Genomic DNA, 17,291 nt, shown 5'->3' with positions numbered 1-17,291 from the left:
TAGTCAATATCTTGTTCTTAATTTTTTAAAAAGCAGTCTTATCATATGATCCTCTTTATCCTCCTTATTTGACTAGAATAGTCAAATCCATGGATACAGAAAAGAACAGTTACCAGGGTCTGGGTGCAGGAGGTAAAGTTACTGTTGAATGGGTGAGAGTTTCAGTTTGGGGATACGAAAAGTTTTGGAGAAAACACTTAAAAGTAAGTAGTTAAAAGGGTAAATTTTATGTTATGTGTATTTTACCACAATTTAAAAAGTTTGTTTTGTTTTTGTTTTGTTTTTTAACAAGCCTATCAAATAACTGAAACAGGGCTAGGAAGGAGAGCTAATAATATGCTGGAGGATATATTACATTTTTAAAAAGCTTCAGGCTGGAGCAATAGACTGAAACAAATAAGTAGAACCTAACAGTGATAAATGTTAGGTTTTGCATTTAGGTGTGACAATGTATAAGAAGAGGTGAATGACCCAGAGGTGATAAATGACCAAAACTTTAGTTGTACCAATAGCATGTCACATCTGCTTAAAAAGAAAGCTGGTTTCAAAATTTAAACTCTATTAGGGGAGGCAAATAAAAATTACAGTTTTCATGTTTAGACCACACCCAAGCTCATTATCTGGTGTCCCTGACCTTGCACATGCCTGGGGTGGGGGAGGGGCTGCCAACTAACAGAGTGGAGATTAGATTAGGAAGCTGTTGTCCTGTAACAAATGAAGGACCCAGAGAGGTCAGCCTACAAAAGATAAATTGTAGGACATGATGGTTTGGAAATGCCCTTGGGAATGTGAGAGGCCTAGTAAGTGGAGGAAGAGTAGACTTCTCTGGATTAATTCAGGTGTTGGAAATGGGACCTCTGGGGACAGTAAAAGAGAGGTAGGTCAGACTTCTGTTTTACAGAGGAGACATCCCCAGTAAATAGATGATTATAACAATGGCCTTTTAAAATAGTTCCACCATAAGATATCTTCAGTCAGATAGATATGAAAATATAGTAAGTAGAAACTTTGGGTTTAAGAGTTTACACTAAAGTATCTTTGAAGTTTTATTCTAATTCTGAGATTCTGTGGTTCAGCTGTTTTGTTAAAATGATTTTATTTGGTTCTAACACTGGGGAGCTAGGCAATGGGCAAGTAAGACTAAGCTAAGTTACGTCACTAAGCTCTTAAGTAACTCTGGAAGGAAGGGGTGAAAGCAGCTGGCCTGCAAATCCATTTGCTTCTTGGAAGAAACGGAGGGGTAGAAAGGAGGGCAGGTGACTCAGGTCTAATCTTGTCAGCAGGACCTTTGAGTAAACAGAATACTGATGTATGTTAGGAGCAAGAGACCTTAACTCTGAAATGCCTTAATGATGTCCCAGACTAAAATTATATGGTAATATGGGGCCCCTGGGTAGCTCTGTTGGTTAAGTGTCTGCCTTCGGCTCAGGTCGTGATCCCAGGGTCCTGGGATATTGAGCCCCACATCAGGCTCTCTGGTCAGCGGGGAGTCTGTTTTTCCTTCTCCCTCTAGGTCCCCCCCCCCCAGTCAAACAAACAAACAAATAAATAAATAAAAATCTTAAAAAGAAAAGATTATATGTTAATGTGAACCTAGGAGCTGTGAGGCCTGCCTCCTTGGAGAATGTCATGTTGGCTGTACAGCTTTCTAGGGGTAGAGGACAGAAATGTTTTACAAGTTAAACTCTCACTGCTGTGTGGGGAACTTTGTGAACCTTCATTTCTTCTGGGTCAGAGCTGCCTGTTCAACACAGGGACGACCTGGCTTGCCAGCTGCCTTTGATGTCTGCCACCTCTCTCTGTGTCCTCTGAATTATTTGATGGCTCCTATCCTTGGAATATTCAGTAAAGCTTAATACTAGATAAGATCACAGTTTCACCTGAGTCTGATTTGGCAATCCAATCCTGTGTGTTAGAGCTTTGATTGTCTTGTAAATAAATAATCAAAAGCCTTGAATGATTAAAGTTCAGCAAGTAGTTATTGAATATAGGATGGATTTTGTTCCCAAATCTCACTTTTAGATTGATGGTACTCTGACAAGGGTTTCCATGGAAATGTGTTAAGGCTCCAGGGTAGTGTAATAACCTACGAGAAAGCACTTCATTATTGCTACTGCCGAACACAGTCACATTTTTACACAAGTGTCCAGTTTGGGATGCGTGGAACTTCTCTCCAGCCCTAGTGGTGGATAGGGTGCCCATCCCATGCCAAGGCCATCGAGGGCAGCACAGTATTTAAAACTATGCTAACAGTAATAGGTGCATGATAATTTTCGCTATCCTTCTCCCTTACCTTCTAAAGCCCTGACCCTAGCCACTCTCAGCTGAAGAAAATTAAATTTCTCGTGTTAAGAAAATCCAGATTTTCATAATCACTGGCTAAAAGGAGAATTTTCTTTTAAGCTCTGGAAGGGATCAGACAAATCCTGTTTTGTTTTCCCTCACAGAGTTGTATAGAGGCCAAGGCAAGTATGAATTTTACTGTAGGCAAAGCTCCTCAAAGGGAAATGGTAGAGGTGGAAACCCCATATTGGCCAGAAATGAGCTGTGAGTTTTGTCATGATTCACTAACAGTAAAGTGTCAAAATTTGTAATTCATTTATCTAAAAATATTAGAGTAGACTTCAACCTCTCATCTCTCCCTTTAATAACATCTGTCTCATTTGTATTTCAGTAGGTTTTCTTGAGTAGGAGAGCAGGGAATAAGGTAATGAGGAGTTACACAGAACCTAAAGCTTATCTAATGGTTACCTATACCCCTGGAAGTACATGCCACACTTAATGCTGTCACTGGTGCACTGGGTTAAACAGGTGGCCAGTCATGATATCCAGGAGCAGAAAATATAGACGCAAGATGACTGAAGCATAGTTCTAACCGCCCCCCCCACCCCGTGTGGTTTTGAACTAAGGAGCTCTGGGGTGTAGGGGATGAGGATATGATAGAACCGGTGGGATTCCGTTAGGTAGCTACGAGTTAAGCGTAGGAAACTGTCAGAAAATTCAGACAATACATCACCCACTGATAAATCAGTAATGCTGTAGCAATTTAGGGAATGGAAAGATGAGTGTGTTAATTTCCATTAATTTTTTTGTCTGCATGGATATTTGTAAACAAAATTCTGAGTTTGTTGAAATGTAATGCTTAGTAAGTATAATGTTTTCTAGGTCTGATTCTTCAGAGATAACTACTGACAATACTTGATGTATATTCTTGTAGTGAGTATAAGTTGTGCATAAATTTTCCTATATATATTTACGCTTTTTTGAAATTTCCAAGAAAGCTTTTGCGATAGATGGGACTTAAACTCAATCTCAAAAAAAAAAAAATATGTTTAGATCGGTAGCAAAAAGTGGGGGAGAGCTTCCTAGGTCAGAAGACATGAGGAAAATCACTGAGAAGAAGAGGGCAGACCTTCAGGGGTGGTAGTAAGGACTCAGGTTGTCAGGGTGTGGCATCTGTGTGGGCCTGGTAGGGGCTGTACATTTGGATGAGTAAGATGGGGTCACCTGACGGAGTAAATAGTCCAACTCACCAGCCTTGCATTTTTTTCACAGAATTGTCGTAGGATCTTTAGCCAAAAAATAACTTGATGCAATTGGCGTATTAGGAAGGTAAAGCTGATGATGATATATAGAAAAAATACTGCATGGGGCAGGATATGTTGTAGGAGGTTATCAGAGTAATATAGGTGATAGATTATGAAGAATTTAATTTTGGTGGTTATGGTGGTGGTCATAGTAATGAAGAAGAAAAATCTAAAAGCTATTTTGTAATCAGTAGAGCATGGTGATGAATTTGGATTTCAGGGAATGAAGATGGCAAAATGACCCAGAGCAATAGAGGAGTGCGATACTATGGAAGGAAATGGTAGACACTGGCAGAAAGATAACTTTTAGATCCTGTGAGGTTTGTGGCAATAGCATGGCTGTTCCAGGGGAAAGGGGCCCATATGCCATTAGAAATAAGGTTTGTCTTGCAGAAGCAGTGTGGTCAAGGTCAGGGCCGGGGACCAGAAGAAGGATGATCCTGTACAAGGGGCGAAGGAGAACTTCAGAAGGGTAGAAAGAGAACCACAGAAGTATACATTTAGAAAACAGTGGTTAAGGCCCCTTATAGCAAATTGGTAATTTAAAAAGCTATGAAAAATAATATATAAGCAGATGACATTTGAAAAAAAACTAATTAGACAGGTCATTCATTTTTATTGGGGGATTAGAAAACATTGACAAGCAAAAAGAAAAAATGCCCCAGTCCCACAACCCAGAGATAACTATTTATGTTTACTTAATTACAATTTACATTTAGGAGTGTATTTCTACTTTTTTCCTATGTGTGTATGCATAAGTTAAAAATAGCATTCTGTGTATGACCATATATTACAAAAATGGGATCAAAACTAAAATTTAAAGTTTGTTTTGCATATTGAAGTATTGCATACAACAGAATAACTTGGGTAATCTGTGTCAGAAAGCAAGGAACCTATCAAAGACTAATGGGGTTGTGTCAAAAGGACACAGTAACCAACATGAAGGCTGCCCTGTTGGCTAAAAATGTGACCTTTGATCACCAATTAGAATAACTACTGTGGCCACTGAAACCCATTGATTCAATGAGTTCTTGCATGGGGTCTCTCATGTGGGTGCTATTAGGTAGCAGTTGGGATTGCTGTCCTCTGAATCAACAGGGCTGAACAGGGCTCATTCTAGTAGCTGGCAGTTGATGCTGGCTCTCTGCTAAGACCTCAGCAGGCCTGCAGCACCCATATGTGGCCCCTCCGTGTGCCTTGGGCTTCTCAGGAAGAAGCTGCAAGGCTTCTCATGACCTCGCTTCAGAAGGACCCAGAATGTTACTTCCTCTGTGTTCTGGTGATCAAGTGAGCTTCCTAGGGCAGCCTGGATTCAAGGGGAGGAAAATAAAAGCCCACCTCTTGATATGAGGAGCACTGTGCACGTATAGGGAGGGAAGGAATTGGTGGTGGCCATCTTGAGAGACTGTCACCCACATCTTATTTGTCAATGTTAGAGAACATTTATTATCTTCTTGCTATGACACGTAAGAATTTAACGCTCACACCTCTATTTCTTTTCCCTTCTTCCTTTCAGTGTTGTTAAAGGAGTTTTAGTTTCTGTCTCACTTCCTCAGAAAACTTTTATTTCTGGTTCTGTAGCACCTCTTGATACTTTTTAAGGAGAAGGTATTAGTGCTCCTATTCTTCCTTTTGTGTCTCTACCCCCTACTTTATTTCTCAACTTCTGTCATTTGTCCTTGGACTTTAGTGTTGCCACGATTTTAAACGGTTTACCTTTTATTCCGTAGCCACATTAAGTTTTCCTTTATATCTAGTTGATCCTACACAGAGAAAATGAATAACATGTTTATGGCGATTATATTAAAACAGTTCACTGCACAAGCAAGATTACATTTCCTGTCTAATTTTTGCTTAGAGTTTCTGATGCCGCCCTTCTTTCTTGCAACATTTGCCTTTATCATTTAACATTTGAGTTGTTCCATATTCTGGAGGATAGCATGGCATGTCTGCGATCGTCTTTTCCCAGCCCTTGGAGCCCTCCATTCTCCACTCCAGTCTGAACAGATTGCTCTCTAGGTCTGCTGCCCAGTGTCCTGGGCTTCCTGCCATGACTTTCCTGGTTTGGGGCCACTGTTTCCTGGATCCCATGTCTGCCTGTCTTGGTTCACTCACTCATTGTGCTACAGCATAACCTCAGATGATTTCCTAAGGAAGGGTGTGAAGGAGGTAAATTCTCTAAGCCTTTTGTAAGTTCTGAAAATGTTTGCATTCTCAGGCCATCTGGTTGGATCATTATCTCTTCTGGTGGCATGTGGATATATAATCATATTTAACCAATTCCCTATTGTTATGTGTTTGTTCTGAGTTTTACCATTATGTATAAATCGAGTGAACAGCCTTATATCTTTTCATATTTGTGCCATACACAATTATTTGCAAAGAATAATTCTGTAGAGTGGAAATTCTGGGCAAGTGGTATGTACATTTTTAAGTATATTGACGTGTTCTGCTAAAATTCTTTGGAAGGTTACCCTGTGCCTTCAAAAGATGTATGTGTGTGTGTGATTTAACTGGTTACTGTGTAGAGATTATTATGTGTCAGTGGTTCTTTTCACCAAGAGATTGCTTGGTTTTTGTTGTTTGTTCTCTTTGTTTTTGTTTTTTGAAGGCTGGCAGTTAATATGGCTCAGGAACTCTGAAGAGGGTAGACCAGAATTTTCTGAGCAAATTGGAGATGGTACCTGGAAAGAGGATAGACATGAACTGTCTTTAAATATTTGAAGGGTTATCATGTGAAGAAGAGATTTTGGACTGCCAGGAGCAGAAGTGGGACTGGCAGGTAGAAGTCAGAGAGGGTGCAGTGTAGCTCTGGAACTTTTGAATAGCAATCCCAAGGTGGAGTAAGCAGCTTTAGGAGATGCTGCACTTCTCACCATGGAGTTGTCTAGGGAGAAGGGCAAACTGGAAGAGCTTTGGTAGATGGGATTAAGAAATCTGTGGGTAATAGAAGTAGGCCATCTTCAGAAGCCATTTCAACACTACTGCATAGGGATGGTAATGAACATAAAGTTGTCATGAACAGAGCGAAGTTTGGGTTAGGTGAAGTATGGTTGTGAGGCAGAAAGTTGGCATAAACCTATTCTGTAAATAGAACAGTACACCCTTAGAAGTATTTATTTTCCTTTTGAAATTAAATTTTTTTCCTGCAATGATTAGAAAGTAACAGCAACCACTTTTTGGGGAATGATGTGTTGAGATAACATATGTTTTATAGTGAAAATGGCAATAGTGAGCCCACATTCAGTCCTAATTGTGATGGTGATGTGTCATTCTTCCTACCTCTTCCTCATCATTTCTGGCTGGGCCCTTCATCCTGTGAAGTCACCCAAGTATCAGTGAGCTGAGGACTAATAGGAAGGAATAGGCCCTTTTAGGACTTGTGCAAAGGCTTAATTAATCTTTCTAATCATGGTATGAGAAATTACTAGGTTCAATTTTAACTAAAAATTTTTTTTCACTTTTTGAGTGCCTTTTCTGTTTTCGTATTTTTCATGTTTGCCGTTAGTACATAGCTCATCTTATTCTCGCACCAGTTCTGTCATAAAGATGGTATTATGCCCATTTGACAAATGGAAAAACTGAAACTTAGATCAGCTTCGCCCGAGGTCACCCAGAAGAGCTAGGGTTCAAGTCCTGGCCTCCATGCTATAGGCTTGTGATCATTTACTGACTATCTCTGCCTTCCCAGACTTAATTGCTTAATTATCATAATGAATTTCCCAAATAGAATAAGGTTTTGAAAGATTCTAACAGCCAGCCGGCCAAGAAATATTTATGGAAATTCTGCCATCAGCATCGGGATGTAGTGGTAATAATCAGAGGGCATTCTTAGACACTTCCATCTATCAGTTAATTCTAACCCTGTCATTCCACTGTTCCACAAAACAGGAAAGATGAGAATTGTGGCAGCAGCAGCCACACACTCCTAATAGCAGCTCTGTTAAAAAGTATTCACCGTATTTATAGAGATCTGGAAATGGGGTTAGAGAAATTCAGAAACAGCTACAAGGTCGTGCAGTTAATAAAGGGCTCCTTGGTTTGCTGGCATGTTCTTTGATAACCTGCTTCTAGCTGTTTTCCTTCTGATCCATAGCTGGATCAAATTTTCCTGCCTCTGTTGTTTTTTTAATTGAAGTATAGTTGACATACAGTATCCTATTAGTTTCTGGCTTACATCATGGTGATTTTATATTTTTAAACATTACCAAATGATCTCCTGTTAAGTCTAGTACCATCCATCACCATATAAAGTTATTACAATATAATTGACTCTACTCCCCTTGCTGTACATTACATCTTTATGACTTAATTTATTTTATAACCGAAAGTTTGTACCTCTTAACTCCCTTCACCCATTTTGCCACCCGCCCCCTCCCTCACCAATACCCTTTTCCTCTGGCAACCATCAGTTTAGTTTGTTCTTTGTATCTGTGGGTCTGTTTCTGTTCTGCTTTGCTTGTTCATTTGTTTTGTTTTTTTAGATTCCACATATAAGTGAAATCATATGGCATTCGTCTTTCTCTGACTTATTTAACTTAGCATAAAACTCCCTAGGTCCAGTCTATCCGTGTTCGCACATATGGCAAGATTTCATTCTTTTTTATGGCTGAGTCATATTCCATTGTGTATATATACACCACATCTTCTTTAGCCATTCATCTGTGGATGAGCACTTAGGTTGCTTCCGTTTCTTGGCTGTTGTAAATAATGCTACAATGAACATAGGGGTGCATGATTCTCTCTGAATTGGTGTTCTCGTTTTTTTGTTTTTTTTTGTATTTTTTTTTTCAGGTAAATACCAAGAGGTGGAATTGTGGGATAATATGGTAGTTCTATTTTTAATTTTTTTGAGGAACATCCATACTATTTTCCACAGTGGCTGCATCAGTTTGCATTCCCACCAAGAGTGCATGAGGGTTGCCTTTTCACCATACCCTTGCAAACACTTCCTTTTTTTGTCTTTGATACTAGCCAGTCTGATGGGTGTGAGGTGATAATCCCCATCTCTTTTACTTGCCTACCCACTTTTTTTCTGTCTTGCTTCACTAATCTAAATGTATCAAGTTTTGGAAATTAAATATCAGACTTTTTTTTATCATAACACATTTATGATGACCTCTAATTCTTTTCTAATGGTGTCTTTACAAAATTAAAATCTGGGTATTTTTCTCCTTTTCTTTTAGAATGGAATACTAATATTCTCATCAGAGTGCTCACCCACTCAGAAATAGGTTTGTAGGACTCTTAGGATTTTGGTTTTGGAGGTGATTCTGCTTGCTTCACACTGAGGAGCAGGTGAGGTTCAACTCAGGAAATATGGGCCAGGCACTGCACTAGGCTGTATGGATAGAACAGTAAATGAGATGCAAGGAATATAGATATTTGCAGGGGTAAGCATCCTGACAAACAGAGAGATCTGTTGAGACACTTGACCCCACTGGGGATTAAGGAATCAGGAAAATATTTCTAGAGGGATGTAGTTGGTCTACCTTCGTAATGCTGTGGGATCTGTTGGGGTCTTTGTAAATCTTCACTAATTACAGTTTCAGAGAAGTAAGGAGGTAGTTTCCCCAAGGGCTTAGAGATTCCTGGGTCATTTGTAAGTTAGGACAGTGGTTCTCTAACTTTAGTGAATATTGGAATCACCTAGAGGGCCTGTTAAAACTAGATTGCTCATCTGACCCCCAGGGGTTCTGATTCAGTAGGTCTGTGATGGGGCCTGAGAATATGCATATCTGGCAAATTTCCAGGCGGTGCTGATGCTGCTAGTCTGGGGACCACACTTTGAGAACCCCTGGGTTAGAAAGGAGAGAACTAACCATTTTCTTTGGGAAGAGGTGAAGGAAATTAGAAGAAAAGCCGGGATGCTGTGCCCAACTTTTTATAAACTCAAGAGAGACTCTTTTCAAAGTGTGGAGATACTGCATTTTGGCTAAATTTAGATGAAAGCAACATACCAATTTTATAATTTTTACTAGTAACTTTTAATATTTAAAGACTATTATAAAGTCAGGTTTTATCTGATACTTATTTGATACGTTGGTTAGTAGTCACTTTTAATTATATACCAATTTGAAAGGAGTTAGAAGAAACAATTTTCTAAACTCTCAAAAAGCCTTAGTATATTTCTTTTTTTTTATTTTTAAAGTTCACTAGAGAGAAATATTTAAATTATTTCTTAAAGTTTGAGAGTAAAACTGTTGCTATGATATTTCAATATTTTGCATGATTTTGGTGTGTCTGCTTGAAAATATTTTAGAAATCACAAAAATTTTTTAAAATTTCAGTATTGGATCTCATCTTTGGAAAAATGATTTATTTGAAAGGTACAGTAAATAATTTAGCAATGGCTTTGGCTGACCTTAGGAACTTATTAACTCATTCTTTATAGCAGTTTGGTCTGTCATACCCTCTAAACATTGGATATAGTTACCTAGAATGCCGTAGATTTAAAACAACTAAACAAAAGAGGAAGATTATTAGAAAAAATAAGAGTGGAAGAAGAGATGCCTTTAACTGAGGGGAGAAAGGCAGTGTTATAAATGAGAGAATTTATCTTTAAAAATAAAGTAAATGTTTATTACATACATGAATTCATTATAATAGAGGATTGTCCTAATAAAAAAATATTTCTAAGATTTTTGTATGTCTGATTCAAGTAAGAATCTCACTAAAGTAACTATTTTCCTTGCACTTTTTGCCTCTCCAAGAGTCATGTTCTATCTGTGCACGATTTTCAAAGCGCTATTTTCAGTGCTCTACTCACTGCAGAATTTAACTAGGGAGAAAAGCAGGACATTGCAGCTTTTTAATTTTCCTGGGATGGTCTCCAACTAAACACAATTACTTATCTTTCTGACCTTTTCTTAACTGAAGTATTCCAACCACTTCCTTTGGAAACACCTAAACTTCAAACAAATCACCAAAACTAAAGAATAAGTCCATGAAACATCCAGGAACTTGGAATATGAAAGGCAGTTTGTTACCTATTATCTTGAAAGTGCTTCTTTGTGCTAGATGAGTTAGGGAGGTCCGACATTTACGCTTTTTTCATTCCTCTTTCTCATCGCTGGGAATGTGATTTTGATTATGTATTAAAATGAAAAAGTTCACCTGCCATTTGGGATTCATTATAGTAAAATTCATAATGAAACAAAGATGGGAGTGGCCTGCCCAAGTCCATCCTGGTTTTACCATTTTACCACTGAAAATCTCACATCCTGTGAAATCTTTTCCTGTGATGCAAAAAAATCATGGCAACCGTGATTGGCAGTTCACAATAATGGATCATCATTGTCACGTTATGCTGAATGATGCAACTGAAGTGTGTTGTAATCATGAGCATTAACAGTCATCTTTGTGCATTGGATGTTCAGATAATGAGAATAGTTACAATACCAACACCAGAATGCTGCAAGCGTCACCAGTGAAGAAGGTTATAGTTACTATATATGGACATATGTATAATATATATTATTGCATCTATTAGTATATAATAATACGTTATTATAGATGGATGGAAAGACACTTGCATTAGGGAATTAGATAACTGAAACAGACTATACTGCACAATATGCAGAAAAGAATTTGGGATTGGACATTGTTACGGATTAAATTATATATATCCCGTCCCCAAATTCATTTGTTGAGGTTCTAAGTCCTACTACCTCTGAATGTGACTTTATTTGGAAATAGGATCAATATAGATGTAATTAGTTAAGTGAAAATGAGGTCATAGTTGAGTAGGATGGGTCCCTAATCCAATATGACTGGTATCCTTATGAAAAGGGGGAAATTTGGACACAGATATGCACACAAGGAAAATGCCATGTGAAGACTGGAGTTGGGCTACCAGAAGCTAAGGAACTGCAAGAAGCTAGGAGAGAGGTCTGGAGCAGGTCCTTCGCTACAACCTTCAGAAGGAGCAGGGCCTGCCAACCCCTTGATCTCGGACTCCTAGCCTCCAGAACTGTGAGACAATAACTTTCTGTTGTTTAAGCCGCCCAGCCTGTGGTACTTAGCTATGGCAGCTCTAGCAAACTAATTTGGGCCTGACAGAGGTGGGGATGTGAAAGGACCGGCAGAGACTGAGTCTCCCAAGTCTGGACTGAGACAGGCAAGTGCATCTAAATCCATCTGGATTTTTTTCATCTTCCAAAAAGACATTGATGCTCAGTTGAAAATAGTAGGCACCAAATTAACGTGGACCTATCACATGGATATACACATTTTATTTTTTCCCTTGATTGTTCTATGAAACTGACTACATTTCCTGATTCAGAGGTTGCAACTAAAACATCCTGTCAGTGAAAAAAAAAAAAAAGGGTAAATTTTGATAACAGATGTGTTGCCTTCTTAGAACATAGATGCAGGTTGTGACAAACACTCATACAATGAAATAATGGCTCATTTTGGGGAAATAAGACTGCTTCTGAACTCAAAAATGTTACCAGAAAAGAGTAGCCACATTGAACAGGATCTTCTTTACTAGAACTGTTAACTTATTTGGAATCCATCCAGTATGCTTTGGCGTGCTGGAAAAGGATGGATATTTTACACATGGATAGTCTATACAATGAATTTATACATGCAGAGGACCTTGGAGACAAATAGCTGGCTAGCAAGACAAGCCTGTAGGTTCAAAGTGGGTGGACCTTTTCAAGAGAGCTGGGAACTGCATTCTGCAACTCTAAAAAGCCTCCTGTTGCTAGTAAGTAAAATCTCAAGTATTTTACGCTCACACCTTTCTTAAGAAAATACTTAGATTGAGGTCATCCCGTTGGATTGATACCAGTAATGTGGACTTCTAAGAGCAGAGCTACAAGTCAAAGTGAATTTTATGTTGGACTATAGTTCATTCCTGGAAAATAAAAAAAAAAGGGCAAAAAACATACATATACCTCACCTAAAGGCTGCAAGCAATTCAGAGAAGTAGTATTGGAAAAGGAAACAAAGAGTAAAAATATCCTACTGTATCATGGATAAGAAGATGTCACCATTATTTTTTATTAAATATAGACAACAACTGTTTAGTCCTGTTGTATTTACATTCCCCTTTTACAAAGTTTCAGCTGTATGTTTCTCAAAATATACAATAATATAGCATACAATAATATAGCCTACTAAATTTAAATATTCAGAAAAAGAGTTAAATAAAAGGGCAGAAAGGAACATAAAAATATTGGGGTGCCTGGGTGGATCAGTTGGTTAAGCATCTGACTCTTGATCTCGGCTCAGGTCATGATCTCAGCATGGAAACACTGATTCGCATGGCTCTGCTTTGGGTGTGGAGCCTGCTTAAGAGTCTCTCTTTCCCTCTCCCTCTGCTCTTCCCCTCCCACCTATCCCTTTCTCTCCCCCTCTCTAAAAAAAAACAACAAAAAAAACCACACAACAACAAACACACACACACACACACCATAAAAATACTACGTTTTCACATTTTATTTGTTAAATTGTCCTTTTCTTAATTACTACTAATTAACACTATTAACTAATCTTACTGTTTGTTTAAATAAAAGCTCTTATTGTAACAGAAAAGTAAATAGTACAGAACAATATACAATTACAGATAAACACCAATTCTTCATAGTTCTCTGTTAAAGTAATAACACATGTGAGTTATGTTGTCATGTGTTTTTCAAGTGGTGTGGCTGTGTCTTGGCTGACTTAAGATAAAGTCGATCACCCCCTATGCACAATACGCACCTTGCCATTGTCTTTGTCCCCTTGTCCCTCTTCCTTCCATTCCTCCTCATCACACATTTCAATTTCACTAATGCCAGTGAGTTTCAGATTATAAAAAGTTCTAGATTAGTCTTGGAAAAGCTAATTTGTGTAACCAGCTCTGAATTTTTAATCCCTAAAATAATTTCCATGGAGAAGAACTGAAAATCTTCAAATAAAAAGTTCATTTTTTTATATTGCTTTATATTGTTCCCACTTGGAAGGCAGCATGGCATATAGCTTGTAGGAATAGGGTTTCTTAAGTTCCATGTATATCTAATGTTTTGGGGGCAGGTAGGACTATTTCTTTTTGTGTGTGATCATAATTCTGATTGAGTTGGAAGTGCTGGAATGACAATTTACCTAGTAACAGTTTTTAAATTACATGATATTTTTGGAATGTATACATTTTTTCTTCTTTCTAGTATATACTTCTTTGTTCTTCAGAGTTTATTAACTCTGTTCTACTTTTCCTAGTATTAAATTCATACAATGTCCTAGGCATTGTGTTTCTAAACTCAGAGAGGTTCTGAGAGTGTGTGTTTTAGCTGTAGGATCTTCTGATTGACAAGTATGTTTTTTAGGTCAAATGTGATACATAAGTTTTAGCATGTGTTGTTGCATTTGGCAAATATGCATCTGCTCACAGGCTTACATATTGTTATTTAGGATGTTAAGTACACTTTTGAGATTTTTAAGGTGGTTTATTAATGGATATAAAAATTAGTTTCTATTAGGTATTTAATTGCTATAAAATCCCTCAACTTCTGCAATTCACACTGCTTTGATCTTTACTTCTACAGTAACTTGAGAATGCTGTTACCAGTGGTTGTAGAATTCATTTGTTCGACATGGGACAACTGCTTAAAATCTGTTCTTATAGGTGAACATAAGCGTCAATATGCTGTCTTTTAAAAATATTGTAGAATTCCAGTGATATTTCTAAATTCTCATAAAGAAGAAGATCAGCTAGGAGACTTGGTCTGTTTTGATATCAATTGTTATTTTATGCTGAGAAGTTATTGAATGTTCCTTTAATACTTGGAAATGTTGATAAGCATGTCCTCTCTGACATTGTGTTTTATGTGTATCATCCAGAGACATGGAGTCCTGTCATACGTTGGGAATTTTCGCCTGCTTGCAGAACTTTCCAGCCCTTTTGTGAATCAGCGGTAGGTAACTAATTATTTTAAACTTGTGCTGTTTCCTTTTAGCTTGGGGAAATTTTTCCCAGGATCCTAAAGCTGCTAAATAAAAATGAGATTATGTGATGTGAATTATTATCATCATTGTGCAAATGAGGAAACTAAGCCTTGAAAAGGTGAGAGAAACTTATCCAAGATCCCCTAGGTAGAAAGTGGTGGTTCTGGCTTTTGAACAGAGTTCTCTTTGAAGGATGGCCATGCTTTGTTATACTTGGGTTCATCGTGGGTCCAGTTCACGTTCTTGACAACAGCTTATTTCTGTTCCCAAATTCTGATACCAACATTACCTTCATCCCTCATTAAAAACAAAAAAAAAAACAAAAAAAACAGGCTTCTAATTTTAGATTTACAGAAGTTGCCAAGATAGCATAGGAACACCCATATCCTCCTTACCTGGTTTTCCCTGTTGCTGATAATGTTACATTACCATGGAACATTTGTCAAAACCTAAGAAACCAGCACTGATACATCACTGTAAAGTGAACTCCAGACTTCGCGGGATTGCGTTAGTTTTTCCATTAGCGTTTTCCTTTTGTTCTAGGATTCGGTCCAGACTGCCACATTGCATTTAGTTTCATGTCTTCCCAGTCTCCTGTGGTCTGTAACAGTTTCTGAGTCTTTCCCTGTTTTTCCTGACTTTGACAGTGTTAAGAAGTACTGTCCCGTTGTTCTGTAAACTGTCCCCCAGTCTGGATTTGTCTGTTTTTCTTATGACTAGGTGGAGGTGATGGGGTTTTGGAAGGATTCCCATGGAGGCAAAGTGCCCTTCTCATCATATCATGTTAGGAGGTACATGACGTCCACATGACATCACTGGGCATGGGAACTCGCATCACACCGTTAAAGTGGTGTTTGCAAGATTTCTCCACTGTGAAGTTTTTTCTTTTCCTTACTCTATCCTTTAAAAGCAGCATATGAAGGATAGCCCACTCTCAAGGGGCTGAGGGGGAAAGGAGGGAGGTGGATGCTTATATTTGCCAGTGGATTTATTATGTTGCTCTATGACCCTTATCCTGTCATTTAACGAGGTCTGCAACATGTCTTTCCTGTGTCTTTCCATATCTATCGTCCTAGGTGAGGGCCTTCAGGATCTCCACAGTTCGGTTATTGCCATAGCCTTCCGACTGACTTCCCTCCTTCCAGATTCACCCTCTCTTCAGTCCTTTCTTCACAGTACTGCTGATGTATCCAGCCAGTGATCCACTTTCTGGACCTTATTTTCTTCTAAAAGCTGTATCCTGTTTAGACTCTTCTCTGACTTTGAGGTTCACTGTAATGTGCTCCTTTTGTTTCCAGCCTTATTTCTTACTGTACATTAGAGTCAGTTCTGAACCCTTACTGCCTCATGCACCTGTGGGTGGTTCTCGAGTTTCTTCCCTTATTCACATCCTCCATTTACCTTCCATCTTTGAAAAATTTACCTGTCTTTAAAATCTTCGGTCAAAGTCCCAAAGCCAGGGGAGGCTCCATGATTGCGTGTAGCCCTTTTGTGACTTAGTACAGAGATAACCCAGAGAATTGGGACTGTCAATCAGACTCACGTGGGTTAGAGAGCGTACCCTGTATTAAGCCAAGGATCCAGGTAATCATGAGGCACTGGCAAAGCTCCCTGGGTCCTTTTTGCATCGGGCAGACTCTGGAATAAGGTTACCTATGAGGGCCGTAAGCAGTACGCATAGTTCCTGTTGCCGACTGGAAGGAGCTCTCTTGATTGTGAAACATCTCCATTTAATACTCAAATAGTTACACAGCTTATGTAACATTCCCCAGGGGGTCAGACCCCTTAAATCCATACATTCTAGGTTCGTTTGCCATAAGCAGTCCTAGACTAGGTATATCCTAAAAGCATTCCACGGATGTGACTCTCCTGCAACAAATACCATTAGTCTGTTTATCGGGACATTTGTTATTAGTATGTTCACTAAGTGTTTAGCCTGATCTTTAAAAAAAAAAAAGATTTTATGTATTTATTTGAGAGAATGAGAGTGAAAGAAAGAGAGCATGAAGTGGGGGGACGGTCAAAGGGAGAAGCAGACTTCCTGCTGAGCAGGGAGCCCAACTAGGGCTCAATCCCAGGATCCCGGGATCATGGCCTGAGCTGAAGGCAGACGCTTAACCGACTGAGCCACCCAGGTGCCCCTAGCCTGATCTATTTTTTTTTTTTTTGCCAAAGGTGGTGGGGGCAGGGGAGGAGTGGTCTTTGCACCCCCAAAACAGGAGAGACTAGATTACAGATCTGCTGCTGAACCTTTTCTTTCCCAAGTTTTGCTTATACACGGTCTTATTTTATTTGCCCATATTTCAGATGGTGTAATCTTACTTCTTCAAGAAGACAATCAGTTTCTTGGGCTTGGCCATTTAAATTTTTAAAATAATAACTCCGCAATCGTCAAAGACTCTGATAATGTGAAAGTATAGAGCAAAGAGCATGTACTTTGAAGTCAAACGACCTGCATTCAAATCCAGGCTCTCCTACTTAGCACTGTGTATGAGTGGAAGATATTTAATCTCTCTGAGCCTGGTTTCTTACCTATAAAACAGGGCTGATGATGACGATGCCTACAGACCTCACAGTTTGTTGTGAAGATTCAATGAGATTATGTATATAAAGCACCTGGCACGGTGCTAGCCACTCAGTATATGTTCTGGAAGTGCTAAATGTCTTACATATTCAGCACGCTAAAACCCAGTGAACGCTGGAAGTGCATAGTTTATATGTGCTTTCTCTACTTTGCTGTATCTCTTTGCTCTTTCACTCACTAAAATTGGG

The 17,291-nt window shown here is 38.7% G+C and overlaps 1 protein-coding gene across 2 annotated transcripts in view; it reads left to right on the top strand.

The window, feature by feature from the left end:
• LOC103669351 (TLC domain-containing protein 4-like) overlaps nucleotides 1-17,291 on the top strand; it is a 98,734-nt gene that overhangs the window by 64,987 nt on the left and 16,456 nt on the right. For both annotated transcript variants that reach the window (XM_008697681.2, XM_040627012.1), the window contains one exon: nucleotides 14,415-14,488. In XM_008697681.2, the coding sequence (XP_008695903.1) occupies nucleotides 14,415-14,488 (74 nt within the window). The remainder of the gene's footprint in view (nucleotides 1-14,414; nucleotides 14,489-17,291) is intronic.

The sequence above is a fragment of the Ursus maritimus genome, unplaced genomic scaffold, assembly GCF_017311325.1.
Source record: "Ursus maritimus isolate PB19 unplaced genomic scaffold, ASM1731132v1 scaffold_12, whole genome shotgun sequence".
Taxonomy (NCBI): Eukaryota; Metazoa; Chordata; class Mammalia; order Carnivora; family Ursidae; genus Ursus; species Ursus maritimus.
This window is presented reverse-complemented; position numbering and strand designations above follow the sequence as displayed.